We start from the raw sequence: 27,592 nt of genomic DNA, 5'->3' as shown, positions 1-27,592 counted from the left end.
ATTAACTACGTCGAGTTTACTTCGTAAGAGTGGTTCGAGCATCTTTTACGAATTTCGTATTTAAATGCTGTTCCCTTAATTCCCATTTGCTAGCGAACACATAGACCTTGATAAACATGCGTCGATTTATGACAGTCCGATAGCGCTAAATTCGATTTCTACGAGTTCTTTTGGAAATTCAATTCATGGCTATTTCACAAGTTCTATTTTTCAACGGGTCTTGAAACGAAATATATAAAATGCATCAGCATTAAATGAAACGAATTAATGGTGCAAAGGCTAGTTTAAATTCAATGGTGGTAGTTTAGAATCTACTTAAGTAATAGTGTCCCCATTAAGAACGTCGTAAGTTAAAGAACAAGGTGACGACAGATGAACAGGTCGAAAATACTTGGACGCACGAGGAAAGCTGACGCAAAAGGGCCATAAGTTGTCGTTGAAAGACCGGTGCCGTAAATTCTGAGCGACATTCGTCAGTCGCTTTTGGAACACGATCTGTTTACATGAGCATTTAGGAACCGAGCACCGGGCTTAAATATCTTTTGACGTCCGAATAGCCGGGTGTGCGGTACAAGGGAGCATCCCATCGACCCTTTGGACATCTTTGCACTGACAGTGGACCGCTCGGGACCCATAAAGTACAAGTAAAAGTGATTTGCTGTCAGGACGCATCCATTCTTAAAAGGCATCGTCGTTTCTGCATCTGTAAAAAAAATTTCATAATGGTGTTTGGGGGGATGAAGCTATCCCTGCAGTAATTAACGCTTACAGAACTACCGATAAATTCGAAACGGTTTAATAAATCTGTAACTCGTGAAATATTTTAGAGTTGCAGGGGAAAAAATGAACAAAGGAAAAGGATAAGTGCGGGATCCTTGAGAAAGACAAGAGTCGTAGTTAATTAACACATATTTCTCGAATACGTGAATTTTATATCGCAGTGAAAAATACGCATGATCAATTAACAGTCCCAATGGAATTGTCGAACGGGTTTCTCTTTATGAATCACTGTTCCAGGAAATAACACCGACCGCATCGCTATTAAGACATTCCCGACTTTACGTGGTCGCTTAATTGCTCAGCCGTGCTTGCGGTTTCCGTGATTTATTCCGTGTGACTATTTTCAGCTGGTAGCGAGAGAGTAAACGAGGATAAAGCCGTGAATATATAATGAATTGGGCGATGCCGCAAGTATATTGAGCCATCAGGTAGACGAGACAGCCTATCGAGAACGGCGCTCCTAAAATTCTCGATCGCACGACAGTTTATTTACGACCGACCAACCGACTAATTTCTTGAGTAATCGCGCGAAATTTAGTGTCACCTTTTAAGGCGAGGCGGGCTCGAACGCTCCAACGACAAAGAAGCGTTTCCTGTGAACGAGAGAAAGGTAATCCCGAACGACGAATGTGTTAACTGTTGTTGAATTTTCATCTAAACTCAAGATGAAAGTAACCGCTAAATCAACTGTCAAACGCAGCTTCCGTATCCACGACAATATCTTTTCTTTATTTTCTTTATTAGTTGTCACAGAAGAGGCTATGCAATCATTACCCACCAATAGTTTGGAAAATGAACTCTGATCTTCCCGTAATGAACGCAAGAAAATAATCTAGGAGTTCAAGTAGAATGTTTATTAAGCTGAACGACACAATTTTAATTTTTCGACACAAACATGACACTTTGTAGATGAGAAATCTCTAAACTCCAACAACTTGCTTCGACCGAATAGACCGTTCGAACTGTTCGAAAGGCTCATTAAAGGAAGTCCGCGCCACGGACCGAAAAACGAACCGATGAGATATCCTTAAGAGCGCGTAATTGTCGGCTTCCCTTTCCTTATTGACCGTGCCGGTGTTCGCGAGCACGCCGACCTTGGACAGTTACAAAGCACACGATTAACAGTAAAAACGAGCAAACCGAGAATCGGTGAAGAGTAACAAATAGCACGAATGCGAGAGGGTAGGCAGAAGAAAGAACACGACGGGGGTAGAGGGAGCGAACGGAGAGTCTGCAGAAGGTACTTTTGACCCGAGGCTAGAAAGAGGAGTTTAATCGACAGAGATAAGAACGTTCGGTCGAAGCGAAAGGAGGCCAGCAGCGGATCACGGATTTCGCCCGCGGTGTCAAAAACCGAGACCGATTAAAATTGCCGCGGCGGCGGGAGACGGCTCAATTATCGCCAACGCGCAGACTCGTCGCGCCTGCGCGGACAGACGTGCGTGTAAACGCGGCGCAATGGAACGCGACGCGATCGGTAAAAGATCGGGGCCCCGGAGCGACCAGCGGCGCCCGTCTTCTCGGATAAATTATTGTTGTTAATGATATATTTATTGACGTTACGCCGATAGATACCGGGAAGCAACGGCGTATCGGTCGGTATAATTTGCAGATTCAAGGCAAGCCCGATCCTCCGTCCTCCCTCTCTCTCTCTCCTTCTTTCCCCACTTGGACCGCCTATTTTTCTCGGTCGAGATCCGGTGGTCGTGTTTTTCTTTGTTTTATCCCTCCCTCCCTATCGAGAGGTCTCCTGTGGGTCCCTTCGAGACTGATTAATCGAACGAGAGGTGCCCCGAGCGACCAGAAAATCGCAAATAAAACCGATTGAGAGGCGCGCGAAGAGTAATTGCCGCTTTGTGCTCCGTTGTTCGCGGCACGAGACAAAATTTCGCGATTCGAGACGCGATCGGTTGCGCGTGGGCGCGTAAAAAGCGCGGCCGGTTCGCCTTTTTTTCCTTCCGCGGGTCTCGTTTGTCACGAAATCGTGTAATTAAAAGCCCGGAGAGGACGGTTTTTAATTAGTACGGGGTGGCATTGTTCGGTAAGCGGTCCCAACGAAGCCGAAATACGCTCGTGGAAGAACTTCGAAAGAGATCTGCCGGGAATTCCAATGCTAATTTGGCCGCTGCTACGTTTCTGCCTCCACAGCAATGTTGGCGAAATGCAATTAAACTGGTAATTGACCATTACGGTCGAAAACACGTTGATTATTAATTGCAATTCGTTATTAACTTTTTCTATTGCGAAAATCAAATGATTGCAGCAGCTATATCGATTGGTTGTCGATCGTTGTTGAAATTGATAACTAACTGTCTTAATCGAGAGAATCAATTACTTACAGCAATTATAATTGAACTTACTGCTGAAGTTGATCGATGATCAATCTATCGAAATAATTAAAACTGTATCGTGAAAAGAAAACAAGAGAAAGTAAATGGGCAAACAGTACAAAAAATCATGTTTTTAATCCCAATCGTGGGATTAAAGTTTGAAAATTTTTAAGAGTAAAAATGACAGAGTTGGACAACTTTTGTCAGTCATACCGCCTTCTTCGGAGACTAATCCTGAGCTATTTATATATCATCAAGCCGTCGAAATACCCGCGATAAATGTTTACGTCATTTCCTTTGACGAACCATCCCGCGACTGGCTCGCAACTTTAACAAAGACCGTACGTACGGGATAAGCGAAAAAAATATCCCGTGAAATCCTCCTGGACGAGGCACTGCGTGCGTTCTCCTTTTAAGACGCGAAATCTCACGACGCTCGAGAGGCCGGTTCTGGCAAAACGTTATCAGGACACGCGAATCGTTCCTTAATGATGATTAATGAACGCACGCGGACAGTTCTGTCATTGCGTAACATCTCTCGGTAATTAGCTAACACAGTCGTAACTCAACGATCGTGGTCGTGGAAGCACGCCTGGCCTTTGAATGCTTACCGGTACTTAATTATTTTGTCACTGACTGAATACCAAACCACCGTAGGCCTCGTCCCGCGACATCAGCGACTCGCGTAATCATCGACAATGCAACGACAGCGGTGAACGTACTTTTTTACTTCGTCGCGGACGACGACACGATAAACGCTCCGTAATTAAACGTTGCGTGAAATATGGAGGATGGATGGTACGAAGCGCGAGGGGTCTTCGTACCTGGTCGATTGAATGGCATTAAAGCGGAAGCGCGGTGAATAGCGTGCAATCATCGGTAACAGCGAAGTTCGAGACCGCTATGTGGAAATTGACAGTGCGGTGTGAGACGGTAACTCGATTGGATAAATCCCTGCCTCGGAATAACAACGATCATTGATCTAACAAAATGAGATTGCTACTGCATAAAGTTATAATCGAATTACCGGCCAATCTTGCTCATCGTGATCCGGAAACTTCACAGTTTTTGCATTAATTATTAGAATGCGATCGATTGAAACAAATGTTTACGGAATCCTGTCGAATTTTGTAAAGAAATATACCAAATTAAAATAAAAGTATTTTCCAAGACTCATAGATGTGTCGTTAAAAAGAAATAATTAAGTAAATTAACTATAAAGGAAAAATGAAAAGAGTAGACTCAGCCAGTTGAAAGTGAACAGCTCTAGTAGTGATTCTTTGATTTGTTTTCCTAGTCCTGCGTTTGCTTTTTGCCATAAAATATCATTCTTCTATGGAGATCATTTACATAACCACCAGTTTTGATAGTGTGTTCAGATCCCAATTAGAACACGAAAACTCAAACCCCAAGAATTTATCAAGAAGAAACTTTTGACGATGGCCACCGTATCGGCATCAGAAAACGTTGAGAATAATTGTGCGCGCTATTACCGCGGTTATGGGGTGGTCGTTTTTAGAAAAAGTACAGAGGAATGCGGGCGAAAGAAACTTGGGTGGTACGACGACCAGCGTTCCGTGAGTGTGTTTTAAGAACCGTCGCTCGAGGAGTCCGTCGGCACGGTTTTTGGCGAAGGAAAAAGTCCGCGCGTGTATCCGTGGAAGGGTAAGGGAAACGAGCGAAGTTACGGTAAATCTCTAATTATCGTGGCGCGGTCTTAGGGCGTCCGTTTTTTCGCGCGAAACGTGTCCGTGACGCGAAGGATGTTCCCGAGGAAAGATAATGACAAGTCGCTGTAATTACGCATATTGAACCGCGGCGTAATTTCCCAACAAAGATGGAACGAAACAGTCCCTGCGTGGATTTACCGTGCCAAAGGTGGAACGTGAAAAATTAATGAATCCAGTTAGGATTTTTGGCGTACGAAATAAGCAACGCGCCTGGGTGCACGCGTTTTTTGTAAAATGAAAGATGAACCTAATGAGGTAGAACGACGATTAAGCGAGGATACGACGAAGGAACGAGCTACCGTCTTTGCTATTTTTAGCAGACGTTGGTACCATTAAACGTTTCCTTTTAGAATAGAATTGTACGTTTTAAAAAACAATGTGAATATAGTTATATTAAAATTTAAATGGCAAAATGTACTGTTTTGAAATAATCTTAAGATGAGACGTCGTATATTCAGTTTGTTTTTCGTATCTCAACAATCGTTTCTTGAGGAACTTATTTGTAAACATCCCGCGGATCGTTTGTTAATAGCAATCCTATGCTTTATTGTATTTCTACCGCGAGGAATCAGCTGGAGAGAACGGCCTTGGAAAGCATATATTGGATAATCTATAAAAGTGCTTCTATACAGGCAGTCATAGGCTCGATACGTATCTAGATGACATTGATGATTAATGTTTCGATGATACTTGCCCACAACGTCAAATCGAATTCTCGAGTACGAGAGGGGCACCAGAATTCATCTTAAAATTAATAGATTTGCGTAATAGATTTCGAAATATCTTTCGTTCGTTCCCATTCAACGCTTTCGTGTTCGATGATCGAGCGTCAAATTAACAAGTGATCTCGACCGATTCAGCCTTGAGTGAAGATATACAAACTTAACGCGTTCACTGCCAGATCAAAACCGTATAATATTCTGCAAGACTAAAATTTGGATTTGCAATCTTGCTACAATTCACAAATCTAAATTTATTCCCCTCGAGATCTCAACTAGAGAATGAATTTTTCTAGTTTCATAGTGGTAAATCCTGTCACCTATTTACAGTGACGTGGCAGTCAAAGTATTAAACTGAAACAATGTAAGATAATAAGCTTTTTCACACACGATTTGACCGAAAAGTGCTCTTAAGAATCCAACCTTCAGGGTGGTCGTACATCGTGCGCCTTTCATCGCGTTCCTTCGCACCTGTTCGCGACCGTGTCCCGCGAAATGGCCGATATTCGCATAAATTCTGCGAAGCATAAGTGCGAACTCGTTGCGTGTCGTGCGTGAACGTCGCCGGTGGCAGTAAACACGTGTAAAATCGGGTCGGGGAATGCGTGTAGCGATGGCGTTCACGTCGTCGTACGCGTCGACCCCCCACGGACGCTTACAAATCAAAAACTATTTAGACTCTGCTGGACCACGGGACGAACGGAGACGAAAAGAGGGGACGAAAGGAACGCATTTATTCGTGGTCCCAATAATCGGGGTTCTGAGTTACGAAATACGTGGCTGGTCTAACCAGAAACATCAATCTCCCGCTTTGATGAAATTCAGTACACGAACGGAGCATTGAAAAGTCTTAGATCAATATATTTTCTTAACTGTTGATATTCCGTTTTATGGTTGCAAAGTAGTGCAAATACGCGAAAAAAAAGTTCCATCCACTTTCGCCTTTTAAAGACTATTCATACATCTTGAAATAATTACGGATTACCAGAGTGCGTCATATGTTATATTTATGATAGTAATCTATATTAATTCGAAGGATCCGAGTAAATTATTATTAATATCTCGAGCGGCATTGCGGAATCGCGCAATAGAGCGTCAGTAACGCGACCAGCGACATCAAACGACCGCGGAATATCCAAGCAGAGATCCTGCGTCGCTTCGATGTTACAGTAGTTAATGGCCGATCGTCGGCCGAGCTGAAAATGGCAAAACGACGAAACGATCGCGCGTTAAAGCACGATCGAACGATCGAACGCCGGGACAAACATCGCGGCAGTCGTTGCGGTTTATTGCCGCCACGATGAACCATCGACCAGCTCAGACTTATTTTTGCAACCAAGGAAATGAGTCGCTTTACGAGGAGCTCGAACGACGGATCGTCTAAGAGGAACTGTTCTTTCGCAAGCCCCGATCCACGGCGTGGAAAATTCATTCGAGACATCGAAGAAACGCAAACAAAAAAAGCGACTTGTAATATTATTTTTAGATCGTGAGACTGTGACAAGCAAAAAAGGTTATTTTATTTTACTTGTCCTACCCATCGTGTTTCAATACTGCTGCAAATTGTTATAGTTTTTTCGAGTAAACAGTAAAAATTGCTTGTAATTATAAAATGTGTATGACGATGTCCACGGTTTGACGTTTTATCAGTGATTAGAAGAGATATCGAATGTACATGTAATAATAAATAACCACCATCTGGGATAAAGAAAGCTAATTTCGAGGTTCCTCAGTCCTCTGCTGGTGGACTGTTAGACAGCGTTTTGCGCGAGTAGCGAGGATCGAGAAATTGATTTACGGTAGTGGGAACGACGGGTAGGTAACAATATACAAAATCCAGAGGTCGGTGGAATCCTAAAGCTCGATGGTCGAATGGTTTCGTACGGTCGACGCAAAATCGACAGGCGTACAAAGGGCCGAACACCGCAGAAAACGTGTCCCTTTTTGTACGCTTGGTTCGTTTCTGACAGGGAATCCGAGATGGAGGGACGTTCCCAAAAATCGAGGTGTTGTACTTTCTTTTTTTCTTTCGCTTCCTCGTCGAAACAACGTTGTAACCTGACGCATAGCGAGGCTGTTCGCGCGCCTCGGAGTTAACACGAATTATCCTAGGTGGCCGGTCCCCGCGGGAGATGATTGATAACTCTCTTGTAAGGCGTTATCAGCCGTGGCGTGCACGTTGTTATGTTCACGTCAGAAACGTGACGCTGATAGACGGGGCCCGCTCTCTTCTCTCTCCTTTCTATTACACTGTCGTACCGTCTCTCGAGCTCGTTTCTTCCTCTGTCGGTGTACTTCCACGCGACCTGTTGCCGTTAATTCAAACTTACAGGCCCGGCGTGTCAAAAATCTCTTTTTTCCTCTGTTCGATACTCTTCCGTCGTGTCTCTCTAACCCGTCCCTTTTCACACGATTGTCCCGGCACCGGTTAATGAAACGGAAACCAGAGCGTCGAGGAGTCAGTGTTTTCGCTCGCTAGGGCTAGATCCAAATCCGAGTACAAGAGAATGAAAATAGAAACGAAGGATTCACACGTTTTGTTGATTGGACTCATCGAATTATTTATCACTTTAGATGAGAGACATCTTAACCTTGCTAGACTTTACTGTTTGTAATGGCTTGTGACAATCTAAAGACTAGGTTAGAGGAAAGAATTCCAATGGATGGCTACACACTTAATTCGCCCAACTTGTTTCAACGTCACCCTTTGAGAGACTTCGAAAGAAACCAGATCGAGTATCGAACAAAGAGCTAGAGTTGTTAGAGAGCAGCTTCCAAACACCGACGTGAATGGAGCACGACTCTAACGTTGTCCGGTCAGTCCGCGGTCACGAGCGACTGGGTCTAGCGGTGAATTCTCAGGGTCGAGCGCCGGATTATAAGCGCCCCTCTTTTCCTCTCGAACGAACCCTTTCGTGTTCTCTCTGTCGCGAACAATCGGAACATCGACGAATTCAAACACGCGTGCGTTTCTGCACCAGGCGACAAATACAATAAACAGAGCACAATAACGCTTTTAGCCGTCGTCACGGGGGCACCTACGAAGTCTGATACGAGAGTACGCCAGAATGATTCCACGAACTGTATCTGAAACTTTGCCCTGTCTCTCAAATTGTGAACCTAGGTGTCCAATGAACCTAAACGATCATGAATGATGATTCGAATCTACTGATTAAATTTTATTATTATTTGTTTCAATGAATACAAGTCTTCGAAGGTTAACACGAACCATGTATACTGTTACTCTAAGTCAAAAGAAGCTAACAGAAGGTAACAAAAAGAAGATTTGTTATTTATTCATATGCGAGGTAACCCTAATAGCACGTAATAATGTTGTACATTTAACATAGATAAGAACAAGTCCAACTGTTCGACTGTACGTTTACCGATTGATTACCGTAAATGCGAATTCTTTGTGCTACTGTAAAACGAAGTAAGGCTCCTTTCTGTCTCCTCTCGGCTATTTGGCCACGACTCGCCTAACTAAATTACATCTTCCCGTCTATTTATGATCGCGGGAGCAGTAAAAGTTGACCACGGGGACTCGTTCCGCGAAAAACGCTCGCGATTAAGCCGCTAAATTAGGGATCAAGCAGAAACGTTTCATTAAAGGATTAAGATATCCCCGGGAATCGCCAGAAGCTGCTCGCTAATGAGCGCTACGAACGGAATAATCGTCGCGAGCTCGTACATCGACCGCGGCGCGAGCGAGAGAAGCGAATCACGAACTGTGAGAATTGCGGGGACGAACGAACCGAGAACTGGTTAAATGGCAGTGTTCCCTTGATAGGGAAGCATGGAAAATTATTTGGTTCAAGTCGCGAGGCAGCATGACTTCCGAGCGACTTTCAAGCCATTCGCGAACAACTCGCCCTATTAACCACGGACATTTCTACCTGGACGCGTTGCGAAATATTGCGAGTTAAATCACTTGAAAATGCATGTTTTGAACAGTGGAATTCAAAATTAACAGTACAACTACCAGGCAATTACGGTGTATTTATTTGTATAAAAGAAATTAAAAAGATTCTCGAAGAAATGTATAATGCAAAGGAAATAAACGTTTATTCATTCCCTCATACGGAACTACGGTAAATTTTTAAAAATCCGGTAGTTTTAGCATTAATGATATATCCTAGTTATTGATTTTCGACAAAAATTACAAACATTAAGAGCTTGAGAAATAAAAATATATTTTATTTTACTTTTATGCAAGATTTTCTATATTGCACACTTGAATAGCTAAATATTCGCGATGAATTGGAGGAATGCAAAATATAATAATAAAACCATTCAATTTCTATACTTTTCCTCTGTAAGTGAAATACTATGTGCATCGTCTGGTCAAGAAACGACTGCTAGTCGCGTATGTTTGGACCCGACGCACGGTCCACGCGAGCGATAATTTCGTGTCTCGTTGCACGAGATCAGAAAGGTTCCACGGCGAAAAGGAGGGAACCGAAGGGAGTCTTTCGGTAGGCGCGGCGCAGAGATAATACCGGAGCTCGCGTAATAAAGCTGCGACGCGTCCCGCTGTGCGGAAACCGGACGCGGCGAGTGCAACCGCGGCCCAATTACCGTGCAGTCCTCGCGCGAGCTCCGACGCTACATGCGAGCACCCCTGAGTCAATTTATCCAGGACCGTCCCCCGGGAATTTGTCCCAGCGGGTGGGTCATGGAAACGTTCGGAAGTAGTCCGATCGCGTTTGCGAGAGATCGTAGTGGTCACGTGAAGTTTCTCATTCTCCGTTGAATGGTCGACCGGTAAGAAAAAAGATTATCGTCGGGGATGGTTACCGACGACAAATTAACGCGACTTCATTGAGGTTCTGCACGCTGCGCGGTTCGTGCGAAACCAGCTGGCTCGAAGAAGGAGACTAACGAAACGTTATGTTGGAGATGACTCATCTTCGGTAGCCTTGAACGGCCAATTCATTTTTTCCAACTTCGTAAAGTGTTCGCTGTCGGGTCTTCGTGTTAATGCACGCTTTGCACGACACGGTGTTTTGCATATTTTTATGTTTCGTTTGCTACTGTGAATCGGACAGTAGTCCCTCGCTATGTGACTCAATTTTGTTCCTGATGACAAGGCGAATCTCTCTTATTTGAATTGATGAAATTTTTACCGATGAAAATGATAATACAATATTATAATACAATCACAGTATTTCATACATATGAAAGCAATGCAATTTGGTGCTTTCAATCTATGTGCTTGCAATCATATTTGCACCTAAATTTCTAAACGACGCATCTTCACGTTTAACATGGTATATTTTGGTTTGTTTACAGAAGCTCCCGGAGAACTAGGATGGGTGCTCACCTTAGTGATAGTGTCCCTAGTGTCGGCGGGAATCGGTGCAGTCGTGATGGTGACGCTTCTACACTGTCGGAGGTCAGTACGATTCCGTAATTGTAGTTTTAGCGAACGGTCAGCGCGGCGATTCCGTCGGATTCAATCTCGCGGCTCGATAGGGAATTTATCCGTTCGATCGCGGAATCTCGAATCGAAATATGAGAACGTAAACAGCTGCACGCGGTCGGTTTCCGTGAGAGAGATTGCTTTCGAAATCTATACAAAGAGGAAGAAGCCAGCGATGCATCTCGATACGGATCGACGATCAGCCAGATCCGCGAAACGATCGCGGTTTAGCCAAGAGCTCGCTTCTCTCGCGGCCGGTTGCCCCGATCGATTCCCCCTTAAATTACCACCTCCCTGCAATGCATCAAAATCGAGGGAACCGAACCATAATAAGAAGGGTGGAACCGGTTGCTAACTAGATCGGTCGATTTGAATCCGTGGTGCGACAGGGCAAAAAAGTTGGAGAGGAAACAATGAAAAAAGCCGCGGCGGCGGCGCAACGCCGAAGGACAGCCGTAACTACGGTCAGCCCTTCGTTCCACCGTGACGAGAAATCGACGATCTTTATAGCGATCCACTTCCTCCGACGATCGAGACAAAGACTCGCGTTCGTAAAGCGATTAACGCGAACTTTTATCGTGTATTTTGCGCCCTGCATCGCAATTTTAATAGCCTGTTGGTTAGGATGCGGTTCAAAGACACGCGATACCTTTGTCCTAGTAATCGTAATACGATCGAGCTTTCAGACAAATGTGAATAACAGTTAATAATTCTGGGAATAGTATCTCAACATTACCGAGGGATCACTATTTCTTGAAAGTCATTATAGTACAACTTTTTAGGTAATACTGTATTCAAGTATTCTTAAATAATATACAAAGGATATTCAAAGTTGTTTTTTTCTATAACTGGAGAACTTAACAACGCACAGTGTCGTGATTATGGCTAATTAGCCGGACAAAACTTATGACTTAATTTCGTAAAAAATTGAGACTCGCCATATAAAGTACTCTTTAGATAATAGGAATATCGATATTTATCTGCCCTTAATGTCGATAAAACTCGTTTTACTTCACAGGATTCAAATATTCTTCTATTAGATAAGGCAATTTACATACTTGGTAATAGAACGTTTGAAACGTATTGTTTACAGCGAATAGCAGCAAATACTATTAAAATAGTTTGTACAACTGCTTTGTAATATTCCAAATCAAAGATTTATAATTGAAACTTATCGCGAAAGTACGTACATTTATCCAAATTAAAACTGTCAATTGATTATATAATTTTGATCAAGTTTTTTAGATTTTTTTTAATGATACTACGCCTCAATACACATAAAGAAACAGTTTTATCCGGCTAGTATCTCTAATCGCGACACTGTAGTATAATGTATCATTAACGTTGAAAAAAGTACATATTCTGCTTTAACGTTCCACTTATGTTGGGTCAGAATGAACAACTCGTCAATGGTACGAAAGAAATTAATCCACTTGTAGTTGAAATTATAAATAGTCTTTAAGATCCATAATTTCTCTGATATTGTACGACTACCTGGCAATATATATTCAATGTCTAATAGATCCGTTTGTATTTTCTGTTTCAGAATGAAGAGCGCCGGTGGCAGAGGTAAAGAAAGCTTCTGGGATTATTATAAATCCGGTGTTCTTATGGTTCACCAGTTGTTTCGAGTTGCATTTATTAATACGGCTGATAGGATTATATTTAAGCTGCTTATCGAAGTTACGGTTAATGTAGCCATGCATTCCGTCCAGTTATTATTACAGTCCTCTATCGGTACGATTTACAATTTCTGTCTGTTACATTTTCGTAATATAATAAATTACGCCGTGCTAACGATTGGCTTAAAATCAAGCGCTGTTTAGAAAATTATCCACCTGAAATTATGCCAATCCACTCGAGAATATTAGTTCGAACGTTATCGTGTCGTCGTCGAATGGAGCGCGATCGAGAATTACCGAGCAATTTTTGAAGTTGAAAAATGCAAAACCTGCGCGACCAGTATGACGTATAGTTGGAATAATTACGCTCCAATTATGCGAAATTGGTACAATAGGTATGTCAATCGAAGCGTGTCGGGCCCGTAGCAATAGCGCTGACAGGTCATGTTCGAAATCGTTCATAATTATACCAGTTCCCTGCCGGGATATCGGTTCGCAGTCCCAACCTATTCTACGGTTCCCTAACTGCTCGTTAAAATATGATATCCGCCTCCTAATAATTCCTTTTTAAGACGCCATTGTGAATGCTCCCTGAAACCTTATTTGTATTCAAAAGGCCACGTGTGTTGACACCGAAATGATGAAAGAACAAATTTTTGTTGGAAAATTATGCTGTACCCATTATTCGGTAGCACATATTTTCCTACAATCTGTTCTGTCAATTTTTATTAGAAATTACGAATGAATCATTTCGACTACTTTGGTAGTTTTGCCTCGTACAAATAAATAGAGAGACTCTAGTAACCTTTTCTGAAATTTCATTAAATATCCTAACGAACGTAGATCTTTCAAAGTTTAAAGATGCCAAACGAATTGGGATAACAATACGCAAGTAACTAATGTAGCACCAGAGTTGTCGTAACCTAATTGGAAGCATGAAAAACGTATAACCGAGGAGCAAGACAGGTTTAAAGACACTTGGATAACAAGTGAACCAAGAACAACTGGAGACCGCCTCCGGTTGAGCAAATCAAACACCTACAAAGTGGACGAATGGAACGATCCTCCCTAGAAACGTAACAAACGAATCGATTTGATTCCCCTGAACGAAGAGGGTTACGTACGTGTACTCCGGTACGTGTCGAAAGAAGGAAATAGAAGGGAGACCGACACGTACCGGAGTCCCGAGGTTCGAAGACGTATCCGGATGTCGTTCCCGCGACGTTCTGCCAACACAGGGCTCTCCTTGCGCCGCAGGAAAGACACATGGGCCTCACACAGCCGCGCGACGTACGGCGTCGATTGGTGCAAACGAGAAGCATAGTAGAGCCGTGGCGTCGAGTGTCAGCTTCGATTGGAGTTTAATTAGTTCGCATAATGAAAGCCGCTCACGGCGGTATATCCAGCCGTGCTACTGTTGCTCTCGTGCACGTAAAGGGTACCGGAGCGACGCGACGGACGGGCGACATAAAGGACAGTGAAACGCGTCTAATTAACTTTCTGATTTAAAATCACCCGCGGCACGATACGATCAACGAACCGGGGTAACGGAGACAGGAACGAGGCTGGCCGAGGACCGAACGAGGATGGGAAGAAGGGCTGAAGAGGAGGGAGTAAGGGCAGGTTACTAGCGGCCCGGGATACAAGGGTCACCCGAATTAATTATCCAACACTCGTTTTACCGAACCTCCCTGGACTCTGTCGTCGATCTCCACCGATCCACGATTTGCCTCTTAAGTGCCTTTCACACCGAAATGTCGTGACCACTACCGACGATGGCTACAGAGAGCAGGCGCCAGAGGCGTCTATTTAGTAGACGACGTCTGCACGCCGCACCATAGAGAGGTTTAATAGGTGGAATTATTTGCCCAGACACCGATTCCCTGCCAATCGCCGGGGTTAAGTGTAGCGTGCGAAGCTAACATTTCAACGTGCTACTAATTGGAGACACAATTTATAAGGGTCGAGCGAAATGTTAATTTGAATAACCTAGGAAAATGACATTTAGAATTTTACATCGTTAACATTTGAGGAACTATTTTCTATCAAAGACATAATTACACTTTCGGAAAGGCTAATAGGGTCTAGCTTGATCAAAGTCTTTATCCGCGGGGCATCTAAATCATTCTACAGAATCCGGTACACGAAAGGATCGCGTTCCGAATCCACGCAACGAGAAGGTTTTAAACGCCGCATCGTCGTTTTCTCTTCGTACGCAGAAAGAGTCGCGAAGATTTAAACCCTTCCGTTTCTTCTTAGTTTCTATCAATTACATCACAACCGCAATAACCACTGTCGCGGGCTTACCGTGTTCACCGTGGGTTTATTTATCCGGCGTGTATGTAAACTTGTCAGCGGTGAAATTATAGCTGTACTCGCGTACGGATGTAATTGGAATTCTCCTTGGAAAGTACAAGGGCGGCAAGTTCGTTAAATAAGCAACACGGTGATGTTGCGCATTGAGCGCGTCGAGCAATTTCATAGCTCGCAGAAAAAGGACGAATTAATGGAACTCGGTTCGAATTGTACGACCATCGGCGTTAAGAATCGCCGCGCGAATGCCAACGGACAAGAGAGGCGTTAATGGACGGCTGAAAGAGGCCGTTGTGGAAAAAAAAACGACGAGTGCCCGTACACGTTTGGTTCCCGTACGATCGACGGGACACAATAGCGATTCGAGAGCCGGGTAGAATAGGTGAATCGAATGCGTTAATCGGCTTATCGCGCGTTCCCCCCGGCCGATACGCCGAATCAGCTGCTGCGCCCTGAAAGAGTCAACGACAGGATCTTGCACGATTCGTTGAAAGCTCGCGTATTCTTGACCGGTTTTTACACATTTCGATTTTACACTGGACACTATAAGACACTTAGCGTACAATAATTTGCGAAAGAAGTGTCGCTGACTGGGCCCTGATTCTTGATTATTTAGACCGTTATGGTTATTCTATAGTATTGTGGCGTTCTTTAGTACGTTCTTTAGTAGTCCGGGATATACTATTCACGATGCATGCTTTAATCTTTACCAGTCCTCTATTTCGTTTCTACGAATACCTTATGCCCTCTGTATAATACACCATTTTGTATTGTATACTCTAATGCTTCTCTTTTCCCTCCCTCTTCTCCTATAATCCCTGTACATTTTATTCTTATCACTTCTACTCTCTTAAATGAACCCAGTGCATAGCTGTCTGACTCTATTCCATCTTGAAAATTCTAAAATACACTTTCCCACTCCTTCCTGATACCTGTCCTCATTGTCTACCCCAGTCGGAATTTTGTTGCACTTATCACTCTATAATTATTTACCATGTTATCGACTCCAAAGCAAGAATAACATACATAACTAGTTTAACCCTTAAGTGTATTATTGTGGCAAGTTTAAAATAATAATTGTTTAACATATATCAATGTAATTATTTGAAAATGTATGTAATCCCCCATTAGTCCATTGTTTTTTAAATGCTTTAAAGGAAAGTTGATTTCCATTTACCAATTTGATAAGAATCAACATTGAGTAAAATAATTCAATTGAGATTGAGAGTTCACTTAAGGGTTAAACATTGTACACGTAGAATGAAATAGTTCCGTCTCAAATAGATCGAAGCCATTAAAATACGAATATGCATAATTATTATTAACACATTGATCTGACTCCTCACGAAAGCTATAAATATGAGAAAGTAAAGTTCCACTGAACCTATTATAAAATTAAAATCGATGAGGTCGTTAGCACGGTAGATAATTACCGGAATCCTGGTCGACGCGGGAACACGTTCAGCCGTCATGAGGTTTCACAAAAAGCCAAAGCCCTAACGTACAATTTTCTCGCTTCACCGAAAATCTTTTTGACGTAACGATGCTCGAAAATGAATCGGGGTCGGCCGCGTTCATAGCTCCCCATAACGGGCCCTGCGGTCACGCGAAGCTGCTCAAGGAAATAGAATCCGGGCCCTCGAATCATCTACTTCGAACGACGACCATTTTGCCCCCCGCTGTCACGACACGGCACGATTTTCACGCGTCCCGTTCGCCCTCCAATTAATATTCGAACCATCTAATACGGTAAATCACGCGGTGTAACGCGTCCACGGAAGTGCGAGGCGAAGCGACAGGCTGGAAAAGGAACGGATCCTATTACCTCTCGCCTCGTCCAATAGGTGGGAACGATGGCGTAATCGCGGTGGAAACGATCGTGCGCCACGCCGCACGTTGGACTAGAATTTATTCGTGGACCGACCAAACTAATTGTCCGAATTCCCTAGGAATTACACACAAAGGAATATATTCGATATATAATTTTTTCAAGCAGAGATTAATGATCGACGTGGTTCTGACGAACATCCATGTTCGATAACTTTGTCATTTTTTTAAATGTTAAAGCTTCAAAATTCGAGAATAAGAGAATTCTTCGATTTTTTCAATTCTCCACATATGGATGACATGACTTTTCACTGAGGAGCCAAAGAAGATAAATTCTCAAAATTGAACGTTAAAGAAAATAAATCTAGATACTTTAGAATTTTAACGAGTCTGTAAAAATAAGTTCTATGAGAAATTGTGGGTATGGTACGAACCAGCTCGTCGATAAATCGAAACCGTCTTTATTTACGATCTTAACGTTTGCTACGGAATGCTAAATCGCTGGTCGCGGTTCAAGCGTGCTCGTACTGAATGGCTAAGACCCGCGAGTACGCGAATAAATAACATGATTACACCACGGCTCGTGGACATAATCGATTGCTCTCGGATTTCTAAGTCAGTCGCGGAGCACGCCGGTACCCCAGGGTGGCTCCGAATGAATAGAAAGGTTGATTGGAGGCAGAAAGTGCGCGGCGTGCAATTGAATCCTTCGAAACGCGTTGGAAACTGGTAATTGGTTGCTAATTGGTCTTCGATCTCGAACAGGTTCGAATATCTTTGTCGAAAGAGGAACGAACAGCGTTCGTAGTATTGAAACTCTGAGAGTTTCGATGCATCTGATAACAGCTAGCCGTCGTTAAGATACGCTAATCGATACGTCAAAAGAGTTCTCTCGAGCGACGTTGGACGTTCGTGTCCTCCCATTACCCGACGATCCTGCGGACATTGCATAGATCCTAATTATGTAAATTGCGGTGTAACGTCTTGTTATAAATACACCGGGAACGGCGAGGTTCCGTGAGGCAGAATTAAATTTCTCCTCGGGTACGTCACCCTGCTTTTCATTCTGGAACGTCAGAGGCGCATCAGCAATTATCCTCGCGAGCTTCTCGGAAGAAGAAGAAAATAGCGTCTAGACGAGGCGCAGGTAGGAAAGGAGATTGTGCCTCGTTGCGCCGGGCACACACGCGTGCGTGCCGCTGGTGTAAGGGCACCGCGATAAACGAGAACCAGTCTCTCTATCTCCTGGCAAGTGACAGCCGCCAAGGCGCGTCGCAGCCTCGCCGAACAGGACGACGAAAACCATCGTCGAGAGACCAGAAGGACGAGGACGACAAACCACGAGGAGAGACTCGTACGTGCGTAGGTTATGAGGTACACCGACGTGAACCAGAGAGAAAGAGAGAGACACGACCATGGGATTCCCATAATCTCGTTTTTTCACTGCAGCATTCTCATGCCTACTTACCGAGTGGCGGTGCTTCTGATCTATGAATTCCAAATTCTTTTTTTTTTTGTATTTTCGACCGCTCCTGCGTCTTGCCCTTCGTACCTTTCTCCTTCTGCCTCGATTCCTCCACCTCTGCCCTCTTACCACCCCGAACCCTGCCGCGTTTCTATGAGGGCTATGACGGCGCGATGACAGCCGCACAATGAAGCCATACAGAAAACAGCCGTTTTTTTTCTCTCCTCTATCTCTCTCTTGCTCCCCATAAACCGAGCTCGTGTCATAATGCGGCGATCCGGGTTCGCGTGTGTACGTGCGTGTAAAATATACCGATATAGAAATATCTATACGCGGGATTCTCGTAGGCTCCGTGCGTACGCCGGGCCTCTCGCAACGTAACAGGATTCCCGGGGCCAAAAGCTCACCTGGCACTTCACCAGCTTCGTTTCGATTCGTGGGTCCTCGACCCTTCAACGATGAAACTCGAGCGCGATTCGCTCGTACGATCCCGCCAACGGATTTTCCGAAGGAACAAGCCTCAAGACCTGCCTTTTTTGTTTCTGTTCCAGCGGGCTGCTGCAGCGTCGGCGTCGAGGACTCGAACGTTCAGGAAGCCGGCGGCCCAGGTGGCGGAGGCGGGGCTGGCGGTGGCGTGTCCGTTATACCCGACCGACCACCCCTCGAATTGGACAAACTGCCTCCTTATCACGATGTTGCGCCTAGTCCTGGTACGTATCGTTAACTAAATATTCCAATGTGTATTCGTCGTTATTGGGGCGAGATAAGTCTGATTGACAGAACTCCGATACGTAAACTTGGGGAGAATTACGGAACCAGACTTTGATATACCGATTGACAGAGTTCCAGTATAGACCTAGGGGGAATTGTAGATATCAAACTGGTCGAAATTCTCGTATCAACGATCGTATTCGAATTTAAACGAAAGTCTCTGGGTGTACCAGATCAGTGTTTCTCAACCTCTGGTCTGCGTTTTTTAATAGTCCACGAAATGATATTGCTTGAAAATTTTGAGTGATTTGAATCTTTATTAAAAATAGAAATTTGTCTGAGTCTCTCTTAATAGAAATGTACTCAATGTTACTTTTCACATGTAGAAATTACTTTTAAGTGTATGTAACTTTCTTTATTTACGTTATATGATACAAATATAAGACGCTCACTTTAAATCTTGAGTTAAGTCTTAGAGATTCGCAACAACAAATGTGTTGAATATGATCCATTTATCTGGATCCATTTTCATTCAAAGAATAACACTTGATCCCGGTCTTTTTGGACCCATACCTTATCTATTACAATATTCATGTATTTAGACTTTTAACCCTTAAGTGGATTATTGGGGCCACTGCGGCCCTCCGCAAGTTTAAACTAATAATTGTTTAATATATGTCAATGTAATATTTGAAAATTTATGTGATCCTCCATTAACTCGTTATTATTTAAATGTTTAAAGGAAAGTTAATCTCACCTACTTTAGCTTTCAAATTTACTTATAATTTATTCACTAAACTTATTCCACTATAAAACAATTGGCATTTTAAAAAATCTATTGCATGGTAAGTGGAAGAGAGAGATAACTTTATGAATTCACATGGACCCAACAACTAAACTAAGATTGAGAGTCCACTTAAGGGTTAACACATAATAACATCGAAACTTTATTTCACTCGCTCGTTACAAGATTAAAATAGAATATGATCGTTGATACATTCATTTACCTGTAAGTCATTGATGACAGTACGGTGTCTGTCATGGATGACCAACGCAATGGGGAACGGGTTAGAGAGACTCTCGCGATTGAAATACGGGTTATATTGTACGCGATACAAGTCGCCGAGAACCGTGCGATCCTATCGATTCATGGGATTTGATTCAAGGGCACAATGTGTGGTCGTGGTTAGGCTCGCGACGCGGCGGTGGTACGCCAGGAGTCGTCACGACGCCTCTGTCTCTTCCGCAACATAGACGGGCCATGAATCTCCCTGTGGAGAACCACTACACCCACATGCAGACCGACGAGGCGCTCTACGCAGAACTGGACTCGCAAGCCGCGAGCTACGCGAGCGATCTTCAACTACAAATGAGAGGAAGCTCGACGTACGGTACAACTTCCGGCGGACAGGACGACGAATACCACGAGCTGGACGCCGCGAGGTTACATCGTCATTACGGCGCTGGCAACGAGGACGGATCATTGCAGAGGGACACGCTTCGTACACGGCACAGTAAAAGGTAAATTAGTCCTCGTAATTAAATTTTTCGCTGTACGACTCCTTGCACAAGATAACGCACTTAACGATCTCGTTTATGGAAGAAACTAGATTGTGTCGCTTCGAGGGACAAACCATAATTTTGATTCTCGATTCTTTTATGCAATAAATTTCAAACTTTTAAAACATGAAAAAAATTTTGTTTTCAATTTTTACTTCTCGATCATGAAGCACACACTTTGTTCAGTCTTTTAGAAATTACTCTACCGTTTTACCTGTCTGAAATATTCCTTTCCAAATAAGCAAAAAAAATATGGAGCAACACCTTGAGTAACGTCACTGTCAGAACCAGTTTCGAGGCAAACTTTCCAAGTCAGTTTCACACGCTTTTACGCTTTTCGAAGGACGGACAGTCGCATAACAACATCGTATTACGAGTAAACGCGTCTTATTAAAATGTACCGTTGCGAGACCGTGCATAATAATTATCCAGTCAAAGTGCATTTCTTAGAGTCAATCAAAGATTCATTAAAGGAAATAGACAATTATACGCTAGCACGGCGACTCGGTTAAACATTAGCAAGTGTTACTGCAAACGCGTTCCATTAATTACATGCAACCTGTTCGACGAATACCAGAGACGTGACTTTGCTCTTCTCGATTACGAGTCTTAGAATCGATAAAGTGCCCGTTTGACTTGACACTGATCCTCGTCTTCGAGCTTCGGGTAATCTCAAGGTCCAGCTACCTGGACCTTTCCCGGAACCAAATTCTAAGACAGAAGGACAAGTGTCGAGTCATTTGGCGCCACCATGGAACAGGAAACGACGTCCAAAGCCTTATCTGTCACTAACGTCGCCACGAACGAGGCGTAAACTCGTAGGACGATCCAATCGATCGCTGACACTGGCTAACGTCCCGTAATCCGATATTTTTCAGGTTACAAGAACCGGATTACGAGATGTACGAGAATGGGCCGTCGACGCCGGTGCCGCCAGGTCAGATGCAGCACCACCATCACCACCATCATCACCACAATCATCACCATCATCACCAGGACTTGCGGATCGGCAGCAGGAACGGTGAGCATCCGTCGTACCAAAACACAGCGTACACCGGAAGCGATGCTGAACCGGACGGGCCGACGCTGAGCAGCGCGCCGAGCAGCGCCTACTACAGCGATCTGAGCTCCAACTCGGCGAATCAACAGATGCCAGCGGCTGCATCGTCCAACAACAACACGAACCTCCATCTGAATCCGCAGGGCCTAGAGACGCCACAATATCGGTTGGCGGCGATAAACGAAAGTTCGGTGCCGTCGGACTACATCTAACACGAAATCGAATGATTCAAACTGGGTGAAAAGTTTGACGGAACGAGTGTTTCTGTTCCTTGCGACGCAAAGACAACAGCTGTTAGATAGTACGTGCGGAAACGTGTTTCGACCGAAGTTTGAGCAAGTTTAAGAGTGCTTGATGACGTTTGAAAACGCTAAACGAAAGGAGTATAGCAACGGAGGGGTCGGTCGAGCGCCGGTGAGAGCGCGACCCCTCTGGTGGCGAGTGTGGGAGGTGACGCCACATGAGCTTTCGAAGACTGAAGCTTTTAACGACGGTCAAGACTCAGGAATATTTTTGTACAAACCAGGTAGCTTAAGAGAGCTCATGGAAAAGGCGGCGACAGTCAATCAGCCGTTAAGAGTGCCTAACATTCCTAAGTGTTCGCTGTGGGGTTAAGATAGTAGGGCTCGAAAGTAAGTAAATCGTTAACGCTGGAGAACTCTACACTTTCTTTGACACTGTAACAAAGAACGAATATGAAAGCGAGTCGAGTTCACGATGAATGATTGAATACGATCAGTGACCACGAGTTGTAAACTTTCGCGTCTTCTTCAACAGTGCCATAAGTATTTTCAGCTCGCTGTTCGTCATTCGTTTTGCGAACAAACGATTGTGTTTCACTCGAAACGGTTTCGCTTCGCCACGTAATGCGGGGAATCTTAAAACTCTCGACGCGTAATGACCCTAAATGAACAGTATCACGTCGAAATTACAGGGACCAGAATCGCCAACATCGAGGCTACCGTGCAGCCATTCTCGCGTACCGCGAATAAAGGCCAAGTTTCCATCGTACATATCGTTCCCTGCGAAACGAGTCGTTATTATGTATTTGTCAGCAAAGATTACGCAATAATTCGACTTTCGAACAGAAAACCGCATGTACAAGCCTCGCAGTTATTATTCTCTTCTCAGAGAATGGAGTGTCCGCGTAGAATTATCGTACGAACAAAATCGACTGGCCATTCGACAACGCATCCTTTTATCTTTCATCGATTTCCTAAAATCTGCAGACACACGACCTCGTAACCTTTTCAACGACCAAGCAATCAATGCAAAACTAGAATTCGCGTTTCACACGATTCACAGTCGGGGAAGTAACCTCGAACGGCCGATTGATTTTGATCGGACTATAATCTCTCCGGGCCTATTAATTCACCAACGTATCGCTCTCGTGTATCGCGTAATGAGCATTGTTCTTATTACTCTGACGCAGAGGTAGAACCAGGAACGCCTAAACAATGGATTCACGGAGCATTACTTGCTCTCTGCGGCCTTTAATCGGTCAGCCAGGGTTCGTTCGCGAACGCGAAGTAAGAAGGTGTTCCCGCGGAAGCAAAGAGAACGCTACTAATGAAAGTGCACGAAACCGTTTGGAATGAAGTCGTTTCGAGGAACAGGTGTTTCGTAATTTGACGTTCGAGGGCTTCCAGTCGGTGCCTACGGCAACATCCGCTCTGCTTTTGCATTTCGAGCAAACGGCACGCGGTGCACCAGTCCTTCCTCTGTTAATACGTCGTTTTTGTTCTCGTGATCGCGTTTGGTGTTTCGCAATTTTTGGGGAATTTTTCGTGTCAGACGTGTTCCAAGAAATTCTACTGTATCGTGTGAATTTTACCGGTAAAGATACTTCCACGTATTGAACTCACTAGAACACGTCATATTCACATTACGTTTACGATTTCGTTACGTGAAAACTATAGTCACGTCGTCAACTTAAACTTTTAGTTTGTGTCCAATCTATTATCGATGTTAAATTATTGAGAACAATAAACCGAAGTAAATTGTTAATCTAGAATTGACTTGGATACAATCGCATATGCATCTATTTCTTTGAGTTAAACGACGCATGGCAAGTTTTATTTCAACAGAGGGAAGATCGTTTCGCAGCGTCGCGCGAAAGTATTCGTCACTGAATCGTTAAACAGAATCCTCGGCCTCCATCAGGCCCCCAATCGTTTATCTTCGACCCTCGTTCGATGGTGGAATTAATTCGTTTCACCTGATTCGGCAGGACTCGTTTAATCGTCGCCGTCGTGTTCTCTTAATTACCTTCCCTCGGACAGTCCCGATTGTTCCTTCGACAAAACACGAACTCGAGGAGACGTTCAACCTTAAGATTCTCCGCTGCGCCCGCGTTTACGTCTTTCATTTGTGTTTCACCTGCGCCTGTCTGTCGACGCCCAAGCATCGCACACCTTCGGACCACGGTAACACTTCGTATCGAGCACATTCGTTTTAAACTCTCGACCAAATCCTTGCCAAGTGTTTATTTTTCGGGCCAATTTAAACACACTGAGGATATTGTAAATTCTTAGACTCATTTTAACCAGTCAACTGTGGCGACCTCTTTTCAGAGCGCGTTTGTTTTATTTCGTTTCGACCTCCAAAGATCTAAACATATCGAAATTTACGAATATATTTTAATTTTCGCTAAAATTACAATGTTAACCCCTTGACGAACGATTTAATTTCAAATAATTTTTCAAATGTGTACTATTTAATTTTATTTAACTTTGTTCGTACAAGGAATGCCCACGAAAAAAAAATAGATTTACGAATACCTGGTGAATGTAAAAATGTATTGATTTTAATATACATATAAGATTCGATGACGAGTGAAACTTGAAATCAAGAACTTGTAACGAGTCAGACTCGTCGTTAACAAGGGATTAAATAGCAAATAGTAACTAATTTTACGCATGATGGATATAGCCGTCAAACACAGCTGACTGGTTAAATCCAATGTTTAAGCGTACTCTAAATCCAACATGCATCTATCTCGAGCCCATTTTCTCCTTTTTCAACATCAAACAAACACGACGGCATGGTACACCAAAAACTAAACAAAAACAATCCAATTCGAACTCACGCATTTTTCTCTTAATTGTACTCGTACGACGGCGAGTCGAAGTAAATTGCACGGAGCTACCGTGAGCTCATAAATAACCGGAGGCCCCGATCGTGGGGCACAAAGAATCGCGTACGTTCGCCGAAAACCGTTTCGCGGCGCAGAATCATTCACAGCTCTCCCGGTTAACTATACAAACAAGGAATCGTGGAGCGTGCAACAACAGATGCAACAATGCGCTCGCTCGCGGGCACGCAATAATTAATTGCGCCCTCGCGGCCACAATGGCGATAGGGAGAGCCGGTCTGCGCTTGGTGCTGGCGCATTATTTCGCCGAAAAAAAATCCCACGAATGCGCCGCCGCGTCGGACGAGTGGTTCTTATCGTGGCCGTGTTACGCGAACGGGAACGTATTATGGAATTCGTTGGTACCCGCGTTTAATTAAGGCCCGCCTCGAACTACCCGGAGCGTCTTCCGCATTTGTGAGATTGGCCTGTATCGGTCAGACGCCCGTTTTGCAGCTGCGCTGGAAAATTTGCACGAAAGGATAGTAGGAGAACTCTAAGAGAATAATCAGACGTATAGAAACACTTATTAAAAATAGCTAACTTAAAACTCTAGAACAGTGGCGCTTAACCTTTTTAAGCTCCACACTTGATAAAATAATATACAGTAATGAAACTATGCAAATAAAAATTCATTCGACTCGTTGCCAAGCTTTGTAAATGGTGAAGAACACCGAGTCACCGTTAGCTTCGAAATCTTTCAGAAAAATCTTTATTCTCTTGGAAAACACACATGCGATCATGTTTACAGGAAACGCTGCTTCGAAGATTTATTCTCGATCACGATCGCGAAGCAAAAGAATCGACATTATAGGAGGATCGTGGGAATTCAGCTGGTTGGATTCCCGCGAATTTCTCGATTCACGAGAAACCCTGCGCGATGGCGATTTAGAGAGAAAGAGCGCTCTCGCCGCGAGGATGCGTCCGAAGGATGCGGCCGTTAGGATGTTAGGACCCGCCCTGACTGAGCACACACCACCTTCTCGTTCTTGCCACGGGATATATAAATTATACATGTAAATATACGGGCGGCCGGACCGAGAAAGATCGAACCGTGAGATATCGAGAGATGTGTTGGCGACCCGCACACACCTTGTCGTTCTTTCCCTCTTCCTGCTCATTCTTTCGCGTCCTTCTCTCTCTCTGCACGCATAAACTCACGCATCAACGTGCCTATGGCGAATACCTTTGTCGCTGCTGCCACCGAAACGTCCTTATCCCGCACTCACGCATACCACTCCCGCTAATTCCTATGCATTTTTCGAATTACCGGTGAAATCCCGGCGGCACCACGTTACTCGTTGCCCGCGGCGTTCCCACAGCGGAAAAATGCCCGCGGAATGAAGCCCCCACCGGCGGTTGGATTGTTCCTGGCCGCTTCTGGTGCACCGCGTGCCGTGATAATGAATCCTCGCTAAGAGAAAACGCCTGGAGGGAATAAGGATAACGTTCACGTCGATACGCGTTACGAAAATTGGCGCGTTTAAACCTTTCTTGCATAGGTTCAAAATCAAATTAGTTGTATCGTCTCCGATCGCAAGGATTTTTATTATTTGTCCACGGACAGACAGAGTGAATTGGCTGACAGGTCTGTTCGTTGACCGCTGTTTCTACTAGTACCGTTGTCCACCTCGAGTACGCTATTCACGCGGTGAATTATCTATAAAAACGTTTCGCTATTTATCGGTATTGCAATCCCTAATCAAGATATGCGTATAATGGTGCCTACGCTATGGCGAAGAAAACAATGTTCATAGGAAGACTTGGATAAAGCATGATTGTGATCCTAATTATCTGATAAATGATTAGGATAGCTGTACCTGTGTTTGATAACAAAAATCTGGTAAATGTATACAATATGTATAGTAGCGATACCGAAACTTTATGGAAAAGAAATAGTCATTGACGACCTTGAACGATGTGTGATAGTATTGGGTTCCTGATTTACTAAGTGTAAGATATTGGTGTTGAGACAATAGCGTTTTAATTTAGCGATATCACTGAACGTTTGTAAAGCAACAATAATCGTGAAACTCTTCGAACAAAGTATTATGAAATTGGGCTCCAAATTTATGTTTAATCGTGTATATTTCAAATGTTCTTGTGAATGTCCACTAAATCTCTTAAGAACACTGGTATCTCTTTGCGTAATTAAAATCCTCGTAACTATCGATTAAAATCAAATGCATCATTGCGAAACGACAGGAAACTCGGCACTAATCTCGTAAACGTCGTTTCGATCGCGACAGTTCGCAATACTTCGCGTTAGAAATCGCCAAGAACTTCGAGCCGGCCTCGATAACCTCGCCGAAAGAAAAGTAACATACTGAGTTATGATTGCGTCATTAAAAACGTTCCTGCGAGCTAATCGTACGACTTACATCGATGTGATTTCATGTTTCTTCGTTTAACGATTCTGTAATTATAAAGACAATGTATTTGTACCTCAGAGGCAATCTATGTTGAGTTCAAATCTTGGAAATTTCGTACTTTAAACAATAACGAAACATGTAACATCAATCAAGCGACTTGACAATTTTACTCTATATTGTCCAAATTTAAACTCAACATAATTTGTCCACGACAAACAGTTATGTAAAATGTAATATAGTGAAAACCTTAACGCGAAAAACAATGTATAAAGACGAAAGGATCGTGTAGAATTGCGTTGTAAAAATATGAGTTAGTTTGTAGGTGCTAATATTATAATTATTGTCAATTCGATCGTCGATACAAAGCGGTGCTAGGACGAAGTCGTACTCGGATTTCATTGATTATCCTCTCTTGTAATTTACTTTATGGTTTGCGATTTAAAACGCGTACTGTGTGATCCACGAGAGGATGAAAATGTTATCTGACTTTCTCGTTCGTACTCGTCGATGATTGCCTGTCAACAATTGCCTACAAATGTCTAGCTTTG

The 27,592-nt window shown here is 43.7% G+C and overlaps 1 protein-coding gene across 1 annotated transcript in view; it reads left to right on the top strand.

The window, feature by feature from the left end:
- The window catches only part of LOC143342586 (uncharacterized), a 99,252-nt gene extending 77,501 nt beyond the window's left edge, over positions 1-21,751 (top strand). The window contains exons 3-7 of the mRNA XM_076766632.1: positions 10,852-10,954; positions 12,528-12,550; positions 18,760-18,918; positions 20,086-20,440; positions 21,358-21,751. Of these exons, the coding sequence (XP_076622747.1) occupies positions 10,852-10,954; positions 12,528-12,550; positions 18,760-18,918; positions 20,086-20,440; positions 21,358-21,751 (1,034 nt within the window). The remainder of the gene's footprint in view (positions 1-10,851; positions 10,955-12,527; positions 12,551-18,759; positions 18,919-20,085; positions 20,441-21,357) is intronic.
- Positions 21,752-27,592: the final 5,841 nt, after the last annotated feature.

The sequence above is a fragment of the Colletes latitarsis genome, chromosome 6 (assembly GCF_051014445.1).
Source record: "Colletes latitarsis isolate SP2378_abdomen chromosome 6, iyColLati1, whole genome shotgun sequence".
Taxonomy (NCBI): domain Eukaryota; kingdom Metazoa; phylum Arthropoda; class Insecta; order Hymenoptera; family Colletidae; genus Colletes; species Colletes latitarsis.
The sequence above is the reverse complement of the archived record's forward strand: the minus strand, read 5'-3'. Positions and strand labels throughout refer to the sequence as shown.